Raw genomic sequence first — 11,654 nt, 5'->3', positions numbered from 1 at the left:
TACTAAACCAGGTTTCAATATCATATTTAATTTTTCTACACATCTTGTGGAAAACATGGTGGCAATAACACTCTAAGTGATATATTAGAGCAGCAAAGATGCTTTTTTGTCTCCCTGATGTGCAAAGCAGTTTTAAACATGGTACTACCCTCAAAACATACTGAGTGAAAGCTTAAAAATTTTTAAAGCATCTCTCAGTATACATTTGGGTTCTCTCCCAGTTTTTTAGTAGGTTTTCTTCATGCAGACACTCCAGGCAGTTAAGAGCAGGGCTGACAAAAACACCTGGAAGTGGATAATATCCCTAGCTTTATAAATTCTAAAAAGTTGTTCTTTCATCTTCATTTTTCATCCCTACTAAAGCCATAATATGTTTAAGAGAGTAAATACGGAATTAACAGTGGCTCTTACTATTAGGGTGCCAGAGGACAACAGTAGCATTTTATTTTGTAAAAATTCTCATATAGATGTGGTCATTCAAGTATAAAGATGCTACATGTTAGTACAGACGTAAACTAATACTTTATAGTAGTAAACTAAAATATAAAAAATTTAAATGAAAGCTTCCAAAATACTCACTTGATTTGTCTTCTAAAGTGACAATGCCTTGCTTGTTGACATTGTATGCATTTTGAACTATATGTTTTGAATTCACAAGTTTTGTGTCTAACACTTCGTCTAGAGAATCCAAACCCAAGACTTTCTGTAATCTATAAAAACACAAAAACACATACATTATCTAAACTGGAAAAGGCAAACATGTAGTATTAAGATGGATACAATTCTGAAAAAAAAAAAAAGACCTCTTCATTTTATAGAACAATCGTATATCTCCAGTTGGAAGGAACCCATAAAGATCATTGAGATTAACTGCCTGCTCCTCACAGGACTACCTAGATCCTGAGCTGGAAGCAACCCACGAGGATCATTGAGTCCAACTCCTGGCCCTGCACACAACCCCAAAAATCACACCATGTATGTGAGGGCATTTTCCAAATGCTTTTTCAACTCCGTCAGGCTTGGTGCTGTGACCACTGCCCTAGGGAGATGTTCCAGTGCCCAGACACCCTCTGAGGGAAGATCCTTTCTCTAATATCCAACTTGAACCTCCTCTGATACGTATTCATGCTGTTCCCTTGGGTCCTATCACTGGTCACCAAAGAGTAGAGACCAGTGCTGCCCTCACTTCTGCTCATGAAGAAGCTGTAGACTTCAGTAATGTGCCCCCCTCAGTCTCCTCCTCTCCAGCCTGAACAAGCCATGCAACCTCAGCCACTCCTCATGGTTTCCCCTCTACACCTTTCACCATCTTCATACTCCTAAGAACGTTTAGTTTTAGTACCTGGGAAAGGTTTGATAGTTTTAATACCCCAGAAAAGGTAGTTTTAGTACCCTAAAAAAGGGCAGCTTTAGTACCTAAGTGCCCCCCTCAGTCTCCTCCTCTCCAGCCTGAACAAGCCATGCAACCTCAGCCACTCCTCATGGTTTCCCCTCTACACCTTTCACCATCTTCATACTCCTAAGAACGTTTAGTTTTAGTACCTGGGAAAGGTTTGATAGTTTTAATACCCCAGAAAAGGTAGTTTTAGTACCCTAAAAAAGGGCAGCTTTAGTACCTAAAACTAAATCATATGACTAAAAGCATCATCCAGATGCTAACTCAGTCAAAGGTAGTTTTAGTACCCTAAAAAAGGGCAGCTTTAGTACCTAAAACTAAATCATATGACTAAAAGCATCATCCAGATGCTCCTTGAACTCAGTCAGGCCTGATGCTGTGACAACTTCCCTGGGAAGCCTGTCCTAGTGCCCAGCCACCCTGAGTGAAAAACCTTTGTCTAATGGAGTTCCAGTAATCTCTCTCTCAAGCTGCTCAATAGTCCTCAAGCTACACACCTACTCCCAGAACTCTGCCACTAAGAGAAGGAGTTCTCTACTTGGGCACACCTCCCACAGCTGTGCTTGCTGCTGCCATCAGATGCTCATGTAAAACCAGGGCACACCCCGCAGCCTGGCAGGTGGGTGGCAATGTGTTCCCACTGAAGGTCTGTCTGAGAAGCTGTGCTGGTTATGGTGGATTCAGAGCTTAGAGAGGCCATGGCTTTCGGCCGAGTGGATACCATGGTTCCCCAGTCAAGCTGTCAGGGTTTCAGCACCGTTCCATGCAAAGTGCTATGCCAACCCTATTTGCTCACCCTGGTCTTCTGGTTGCTAGCACTTCATAGGTGCCTCTCTGTGAAGTAGGGGCTTAGCCACCATTGCTCCTGGCCCCACCAGCTACTGCCATGTGAGCTACGGACTACCAGAGGGTCTCTCCAATCCCCTACCATTTCCTTGGTTGAGGAAATTCAGCAATACACATGGACTAAAGTGCTCTGCAGCCAGTCGTGCTGTGACCAAAGCTGCTTGCTCCAGCATTGAGTTCATTACACATTACAGATAAGGGGCTAGGTTAGAGTAGCCATTAGCAAGGCCTCAACTGTGCTGCAAAACTAGATAATGCATTTAATTTTTTTCTCCTTCATAAATAGTCTAAAGCAATGACTTTAACTTTGCACAGGATATGCCTTTTGAATATAGTAAAGAATATCTGAATTTCAAAGCCTTCAGTACTCAATTAGCTACTACATTTCTTATCTCATACAAAGTATTGTACTTAGCACTGAAAGATTTGTTGTTTCACACTTCTATAGAAGTGCTTCTATTTCATAGCAATGAGAAAAAAGGAGAAAGACTGAGAGAAAAAAGTGATTAAACAAGACAAAGCCCATACAACAAATGGACTTATATAACATAACATGAAAATGTCAGAAGTCACTGAGCACAACAGAATTTCTTTGCAGACTTAATTTGCTGAATTTGTTAACCAAATAACAAGTGGTATAGTTAGTCTAGACACTACAGCTTTGAAGGCAGTAATAAGTGGTTGAAATTAGAGGGGTTACCAGAGAAGACAGACGACTATTACCTACTACAGTTTTACTCTAACAGCAAATGACTCACAAGTATACTCACCGTGACAAAGTCATGGATTTCCATATCTCTTCTATATTTGTTTGTGTCAGCTCTCTGCGGAACACAAGTTTGCATGCTGGTACTTCCCCTATAGCTATGCTGTGTCGCTTGTACCACATCTCAGAGTTCTGAAATTAGAAAAAATTCTCCTCCTTAACTGGTGACTTTTAAAGTATAAAACAGTATAATAACATCTTATAGTACAGCATGCTCCCTATTACAAGTATTTCAAGTGTTCCTAAATTCCAGTGAAGGCTTAAGGAGCAAGTGTTTGTTTCACAGGCACGAAATATCTTTTCTGAATCAAACACACATCTTTTCTCAATCACACATGCATCTTGTCCAAAGCAGAAAAATTATGTGTGTCAGAATAGGAGCCAATGGCTCCAAAACCTGTGTTCTGGTCCGCTCCATGATTCAAATCAGTGCAAACTACTTGTTTTCACCTATCACTTGAGGATTAAACATCTGCTTATGAAAAAATTCAAGAATTATTAGGTGAGATACCAAAGAATTAGAAAATATTCATCCTTTTTCAGCATAATTTATCATAACTAAACATTAAGTTCATTAGCAGGTTCTATACATGAAGAAAGTAAAAGCAAATAGCTACATCTGAAGACACCGTCAGATCTAGGCCATCATTTTAACAGAATAAAGCAGAGAATGCAAGAGACTACTATCCTTTACCCAACCTTCACATCCAAGCTTGATGCCTGAAGATTGCCATCAGCATGGCAATGGGTGGAGGACATACAACACAGTTTCTATCAGCAGCATACTTTTCAAGGCAAAACTCCTAATCATTCCCAGCTCTTTGATTTACATGACCGAGCCATCCTAAACCACATTAACAGGATTCCTTGTGATCACAACCAAACCACAAAATGCACTCCAGGAATGCACTTAATTACTTCGAGCACTAATCATTGGTCATTCCATGACAGTAGACTAGAGCTGGTTTGAAACAAATAGCACCCTCTGAAATTAAGAGTCTGGTCTTCCACACTGGCATTTCACGACACAGACCCATGTTCATCAATCCATATGCAGCCATAAGTGTTCTGATTGATGCTGGAGTAATTCAAGGTGTCACCATTTTCAGCTACCTGTCTACTTCAACATTCCAGGGGAAGCTACACCTTAATATAAAGAGGCAGTAGGAAGAAGCTTATACCTTTCCCTTGGTTACTTCAATTTACAGTCCACTGTATAACTCAAAACTGCCAATGAAAGAGACTTTGAGCTATGCCAGACTGTATGCTGTTGCATCTGAGTCAGATGCATAGAGGCAGTCTTGTTAACTCTTATTAGCCCAGGAAGCTTGGATGGAAATTTAGAGCAGGCAGTTGGACACTGTGACATGTTAAATCTTCAGCAGATACTTGCTCAGTAACTAAAATGCTCTATTCTCTTTGCTTGTCTTTGGCATTATCTTTTCTTTCTTCCATTTTCATCTTCTACCTACTACTGAAGTTCTAGGGACCATGCTTTTTCATCTTCAGAAGCCTGTTGTACATTAAAAGTGCAGTTGATTTGCACATAATTAATTGGATTACAAGTATGGAATAACCGTTCAGAACCTCTAAGGCATACATATACAAGATACACTGGAGGAAGAGTTTTCCATCTACATAAGACTCAAAACCCTAGACTTTTACAATCTCCAGGTGGCAAGAGTGGTACATACTTGGTTTACTAATAAAAGCAGTATCATTTTCAACTGCACAAAAACAGGACCAATCCAGATAAGCATGGGGCAGGATGATTCTTCAAGTTTACAAAAGGTAAGATCAGGACCACTTCTCTTTAGCCACAACATATTCCTTATGAATTCCTTATGAAAAAGAAAAATCCCATGCAGCGGTCGAGGCTGGGGACAGAGTGACTGGGGAGCAGCCAGGCAGAAAGGGACCTGGGAGTTTCGATGGATAGAAAGCTGAGCATGAGCCAGCAGTGTGCTCAGGGGGCCAAGAAGGCCAATGGCATCCTGGCCTGGATCAGGAACAGTGTGGTCAGCGGGACCAGGGAGGTGATTCTGTCCCTGGACTCAACACTGGTGAGGCCACACCTTGAGTACTGTGTGCAGTTCTGGGCCCTTCAGTTTAGGAAGGACATTGAGGTGCTGAAGCAGGTCCAGAGAAGAGCAATGAGGCTGGGGAAGGGACTGGAGCACAAGTGCCATGAGGAGAGGCTGAGGGAGCTGGGGGTGTTCAGCCTGGAGAAGAGAAGGCTCAGGGGAGACCTTATCACCCTCTACAACTCCCTGAAAGGAGGTTGGAGTCAGGTGGGGGTTGGTCTCTTCTCCCAGGCAACTAGCAGGAGGACAAGAGGGCACAGACTCAAGGTCTGCAAGGGGAGGGTTAGGTTGGATATTAGGAAGAGATTTTTTATGGAGAGAGTGATCAGGCATTGGAATGTGCTGCCCGGGGAGGTGGTGGATTCACCATCCCTGGAGATTTTCAAGCTGAGACTGGATGTGGCACTTACTGCCATGGTGTAGTAACAATGGTCAAGGGTTGTACTTGATGATCTTTGGAGGTCTTTTCCAACCTGTCTGATTCTATGATTCTATGAAATTGAATTGCTAACAACCTCATAGCATCTAGGAAGGTGGTAATACTGTACACATTCTGATACATAGTATCTGAATAACAGTTACAGTGTAACTATTTTGTCTTGTAACATACTAAACGCCATACTGGAATATGAGCAAACTGGAATGCAAGCACATGGGAAAATACACCTGTACTGAACTCTGGTTGCTCAAAACATTGTAACCTGTAGCAAAAAGAACACTAATATCTACTTGCTCAGCAAATCGTAACAACTGTTTTATTTCACACAAGTTTAAAATGTAAGTATTTAGCATTTAATTTTATGACCAAGCATTTTGTGTCACAGCAGAGAAACATTAGTTCAGTTTTGCTTTCCAAATATGCTTATGTCTGGGGAAATGAAAACTGTGTGTCTTACCATTGTGACTGATTTCACTGGGATGTGTTCTTGAGAAGTGCCAGCCTTCGGTTCATTCCAGTCTGGAAATTTAATTACTTCCTTTCCACATGAAGGTTTCTTTGGGTATGACTTCAGTGGTGAGGAAGGAGGAAACCTACAATTAGAGAATATTTTTAAGCCTCTGAACACCAATTTACTCCATATTTACCAATGCAAAACTGTAGTACACCTTCACATGCAAAAATGCAACAAATGAATGCCTTGGACATTCACAGTGCAACCTAGTTGCATGTAGACTGGTGCTAAGTGACATGTAAAACATCATGAGGTGTCTTGTCTGGCCTCCAGCTGCTGCTCCAGAACAGCTCAGGTCCATTGTACCTCCCATGAAGTAGCTGAGCCTTGAGTGAATGTCCAATATCCCAGTGCATCTCACGCAGCACCAGCTGCCCACACATAGACAAATGACTCAGGTCTTCACTAGAAGACGTTAATTCTGCTGAAAAAGCTGTGGGCAATTCTTCCCCCATGTCAAGTGCATTGTTAGCATGCATATCCTAAAGCAAAGCTAGATATGTAACCCTTGGAATTAATTAGAGTGCATGCAAGTGTCCGCACAAAGTTTTGTCCACATTACCATGTTCTTCTGTTTACATGCTTCCTATGAGAAGATCAGATCCTGCAGTTCTTTTCTGGAGTCTTTTTCTGGCTGGTTGTGCAGGAAACTAATTAACTTTTTAAGGCATTTCAAGATGTGCCTCGAAGAAACTAGCAGAAATAAGTCCTAAACTAGACCTTGCAGAAAACAAGGAAAATAAACTACCCAGCTTGACCAGAATCAAATTGCTGCTAAGACTATGTCAGAGCATGCACAAAGGAATTAATGACAGCATATCAGAAAGGCAAATCAGCTAGATGGCAACACGTCTTCAGACTGGCCCAGATCTGATCTTGTTTACCTTCACTCCTGCCGAGATTCCTGATGCTTCAAGAAACTTCTTACGCCTCACTCACTCTTTTAATCAGAATGTAAAAGGCAGTTATGTCTCTGACTATGCCACAAGAGTTTGTACACTGCTGGACAGCATGCATCTGTATCCTACCAGAACGATACACTCAAGAAATCCTTAGGTTTCTCCAAAATTTCACCTCATCCTCTCAAGGCAGTTCCAACTTTTAATTAGTTTTTAACTTAGTTCTGTGTTGTAGCTTTTTAATGCAGTAATGTTAGGCTGTAAGGGTGAAGCACATGATGGTTTTGACCTTGTACGCTGAGCTCATTTGGCATATTCTGCAGTGTTCTTCAACAGGGCATCTGAAACACTGGGAGATACCACTTCCTCCAGACAAACCCTGAGAAGTAGCAGCAAGTACCTTGCACTAATTCTGCAGAATTTACTCTGCCCATAAAAAGTAAGCCAGCTTAGATGGCAGATGTTCAGCAGTTGAGTGTTCTCACACCATTTCCAGATATTATTTCTTAGAGTTTAATGCTCAAACATCTGTAGCATTTTTCCTTTGCCTTACACTGCTCTTGTCAGTTCCTGTTTCCCCTCCAGTACTTAATGGTTTTTAGCTTTATGTCATTTACTGCCCTGATTTGCAACCAAGCAGTAAAAGAATGGGTTCTTGCATGCAGAAAAAGGAGGTGTATTCCCCCTTTTCAGGTATCATTACAGCAAGATCTAGATAGAGACAAGTCTTGTGATGAATAAAGGAAAACCTAATTTTATGAAGAACATATGAATGTTACTTAAAACTAGGAGCTGAGGGGTGTTCCAAGGTTGACATATGAGGATCAGAATGGTTTATAGCCAGCAACACTAGTTTTAGGAGTTTATACAAAGAGGAAATAGAGATACCTGTTTGTGTTCAGAACAAAGGATACAAACCAAGGTCGACATTGGTATCAACGGTATGGCAAGTTTACAGCTGAATTCCCAGAAGTTTGTTACTGATGTAAAAAGTATTAACCCTTTTGCTTTTAACTGAATTGCTTAGATTTAAAAAAAAAAGTAAAGCCTGACAGGTTCCAAAACTGTAATTTCTCTCTCATTCACTGCTGTAGACGTGCAGATAGTCTTTGCTATTTTTAGAAGTCACATTAGTTCTCACCTTCACATGTAATACTTGCCCAATATTCTCAGGCAAATCAACATTTGATAGCATATCTTTTGCATACTCTGTGGAGTGAACAAAAGCAGACTTCCCTGTTAATAAATGACACAACTGTGCACTGCAGTGGACAGTCTAAGTATACTAACACAAAAATTTATAGAAAAGGTATGAAGCATGTCAGGATTTCTGGAGTATGCACTGCCAGTGGAATTAAAAGTGATTTGAACCACTACCCGTGTCAGCACAGTGAGGAGAAAAAAACGTATTTTCAACATAACCTTAGTAAGGTCCACCAGAGGGAGCTGCCAGGACATTAAATACGTGAATGAAGCGGGATCGAAAACGGATGTTTAGCTCCAAAAACAAGATAAAAGCTTGTTTTGATACTTAAAGTCATGAGTAACACATATAGTTTATTTATGACCCAAGCCCAGTGGGAAAAGCGGGCTTCAGTTCAAGATGCATGAACAGTATGGAGTTTTAGTTAAAAAGAATGTTCAATTAGTAACTTGATTATTTTTTCAAAGGGAGATGGAGAAAGAACATCACAGCAAAATATGTAACAAAAGAGCTCTCTTGTGCAATAGTAAATCATTAGGCAGAGCACACAGGATATGGAAAGCACGGAAGTATTTAACTCAACCAACTTCCACAGCCAGCAGCACAGGAAAGTCACAGCTGAAAATACAGAGGGGAAAAAGAGAAGAAGGTAATTTGAATGTGTCATGAAGTTAACGTAAAACACACAAAAAATTCCCACAGCCACACAAACACTGCAAACACAAACTGAAGACACATACCATAATACCAGAGGTTACCAAAACCCATGCTTAATCTTTTGACAAGAGCCAATGCCCAGAAAGAAACAAGACACCTGTGAACAAAACTCTGCAGTTAGTGCTCTCCTTTGAACACATATCAGGACTGGGCTAGGAACGGACCAAACCATTAACACATCTACTGCCATGTGCTCTCCTAACACTGTTTTAACAGACAAACAGCACACTCAGTACCATTTCTTCATATTTAATCCTAACCAGATCAAAGTCAAGACCTAATATCCATCCTCTGCAGCTCTTGTCTTCCATTTGTTTTCCAACTTGAACTAGTTGATGACTAGGTAAACTATCACAATATCTTGCCCTTTCTATAACAGCCATAATCTGACAGCAAGAGAAGAATTTAAGAACAGGAAAAAAGCATACATGGTACTTGCTCAGCATCCTTTTCCAGCCTGTGGTCACATTCAGCTTACAGACTGCAGAGCCATATATTGCTTCGAGATACTTAGCAATGAATTTTCTAGGGAGAGATTCTCAAATATCTTCAGATACAAGTCCTTTAATACACCACATCTTTCTCACTTGAGTCACACATTCTAAATGTAACATTTTCCTTGACTAATTGTTACATGGAATTTCCCTTTATGGATCTGTTTGGAGAGGACATTCATTTTTTATTTCCCCCGAATTATTGTAAATTCCTTCCATTAAAGTTGCTTGAAATTGTTAGATTATTCAACTTATTTGGCAGAGAAGCTGTAACATCCAGTGTTGTTTCCTTCAGAAGGTGAGCTGAAAACCAGCTACCACTTTTACTGAAAGATGTCATGCAGTATCAAAAAGAAACAGTTGGATTGGTTCCAATTTGCTATTGAAATTAAACACTAATCTGATCTAGTCTGACTGTAACTGAACTATAGTGGAATAAGGTTAACATAAACCACAGGTCTTTTCAAATAAAGTATCTTGACCCAAGTTTGTTTATAACAAAGTAAAAAAAGTACATCATACATACCTCTTACTTTTTAAGTATCCCAAGTTAATAAATAAAATTAGGAGAGAAATAAATAGCTGCACTTACAGTACAGGTGTACAGACTAGACAGCAACAAAGCTTAGGTACACTGCACACACGAACTGGAGCAAAATGAAAAATTAACCTCATACAAAGCAAGTGGGAGTTCAGCATCACATCTTTTCCCGAAGAAGGCGTTAAGAAATCATTACTTAAAAATATGTCAAATTTAATGATGCAGTAATAGCTATAATTAGTAGAAGCACAGCATTATTGCTAACCTATTTTCCCTATTGTTTTGCATAAAGATAACTCTTGTTTCCTCAGAAGAAGACTCACCACAATAAAAGTTACAAATCCATATTTAATGTAATGGTCTTCTTTATACTACTTTTGCACTGTACAGGACACTACAAGATGGAAGAAATTCAGAACCTACAACTTTTGGACACCCAAACCTTAACCGAGGTCACAAGGGATTAAAGAATCCACTTCAGTAATGCCAGGCTTTTACGACTAAGAAAATTCTTTTCTTCTGCTAACAAGCCACCATTTGAGAGGCTAAACAGGGATACGTAAGCATTCATCCCTGAGGATGAGCAAATAAAACTCTGTCTTTTTATGACAACTTCAATCAACAAACCAAGGAGCACAAAAAAAGGTTACATCGTGAATTACTTAAATTCAGAAGGCCTTTCTCTTCTCTCAGGAGTAGAAACAGCAAGCAAAATAGTCGGGAAGATGGGAGAGAAGGAGGACAACTGGAGCTGGATGATCAGTGGAATTCTCACTTCCCCCTGTGTCTTCTTGATCTGCACTCTTTCAGCACTGACCAACCTGATGTCTACCAACAGCAATCAGAACTCACTACCTTGTAAAAACTGCAAAAGCTTGTGTTAGTATTCACAGAACGCAACGGAATAGAGGTGACCTTCAAAAACATTCAAAACCAGACAAGAAAACTGAAGGCAAACCTTAAATCAGAACAGTTGCTTATCACTAAGGAAAATAAAGTCTTTAACAGGAAAGGGTGGAAACACATCACCACCTTTTCAGAAGCATTCTACAAATGCATTTTTAAGATTTCAGCAAGAGTCGTTACACCCTGTTTCCAAACCACAAAGTTTTTCAGTCACCACACATGGGCTTACCGATACAAATGGCCATCATCTTGAAAGTCCTCTTTACCCCATCTTCCTTTGATATCCTCAATAACGTGATTTTTCAGGAACTTTTTAAGCAGCTTAACCGTTTGATCGCGAGTCACTTCTGGGCCAAAGTTTTGATTAGAGCCAAGTAATTCATGCAAGCAGTCCACTGCCTCCGAGGCTTTGAAGCATCGCTCGTAGCTTTTGAAACGACAGCGGTGCTTGCGCAGAGGCATCCCAGCACGGAAGAGCTCTATTATCTCGTTCCACTGGGGAAGAACAAAGCAAATCGTTACGGGAGCTCTTCTCTCAGAGGCGTGTTCGTCCTGCCGGCTCTGAAAGCACGAGTACGCACCGCCCCGAGACCTGCCTGCACGAGAAGCCTAAACTCGGGGCTTAAACGGCCGCGACGCGGGCACAAACACCACGTTAGGAAGACGAATGTTTAGACCTCCCCCCTATAGCCGCGAGTTTGCGGACGGGGCAACGCGTTACCGAGACGAAAGGCTGGAGCCCCGACGGGGAGCGGCACAGCGGGCCCGGCCCGAGAGAGCCAGGGAGAGCCGCGGCTGTGCTGGTTGGCGCACCCCGAGGAGGTGATGCTGCCCCGGGGATACAGGCG

At 41.1% G+C, this 11,654-nt stretch overlaps 1 protein-coding gene across 1 annotated transcript in view; it reads right to left on the bottom strand.

Annotated features, from left to right (window-relative positions):
• DEPDC1B (DEP domain containing 1B) overlaps positions 1-11,298 on the bottom strand; it is a 16,693-nt gene extending 5,395 nt beyond the window's left edge. The window contains exons 1-4 of the mRNA XM_009082847.1: positions 11,036-11,298; positions 5,989-6,124; positions 3,013-3,140; positions 580-710 (exon numbers count right to left, since the gene is read on the bottom strand). Of these exons, the coding sequence (XP_009081095.1) occupies positions 580-710; positions 3,013-3,140; positions 5,989-6,124; positions 11,036-11,268 (628 nt within the window). The 5' untranslated portion in view covers positions 11,269-11,298. The remainder of the gene's footprint in view (positions 1-579; positions 711-3,012; positions 3,141-5,988; positions 6,125-11,035) is intronic.
• Between the last annotated feature and the right edge of the window lie 356 nt (positions 11,299-11,654).

This window comes from Acanthisitta chloris, unplaced genomic scaffold, assembly GCF_000695815.1.
Source record: "Acanthisitta chloris isolate BGI_N310 unplaced genomic scaffold, ASM69581v1 scaffold3979, whole genome shotgun sequence".
Lineage (NCBI taxonomy): Eukaryota > Metazoa > Chordata > Aves > Passeriformes > Acanthisittidae > Acanthisitta > Acanthisitta chloris.
This window is presented reverse-complemented; position numbering and strand designations above follow the sequence as displayed.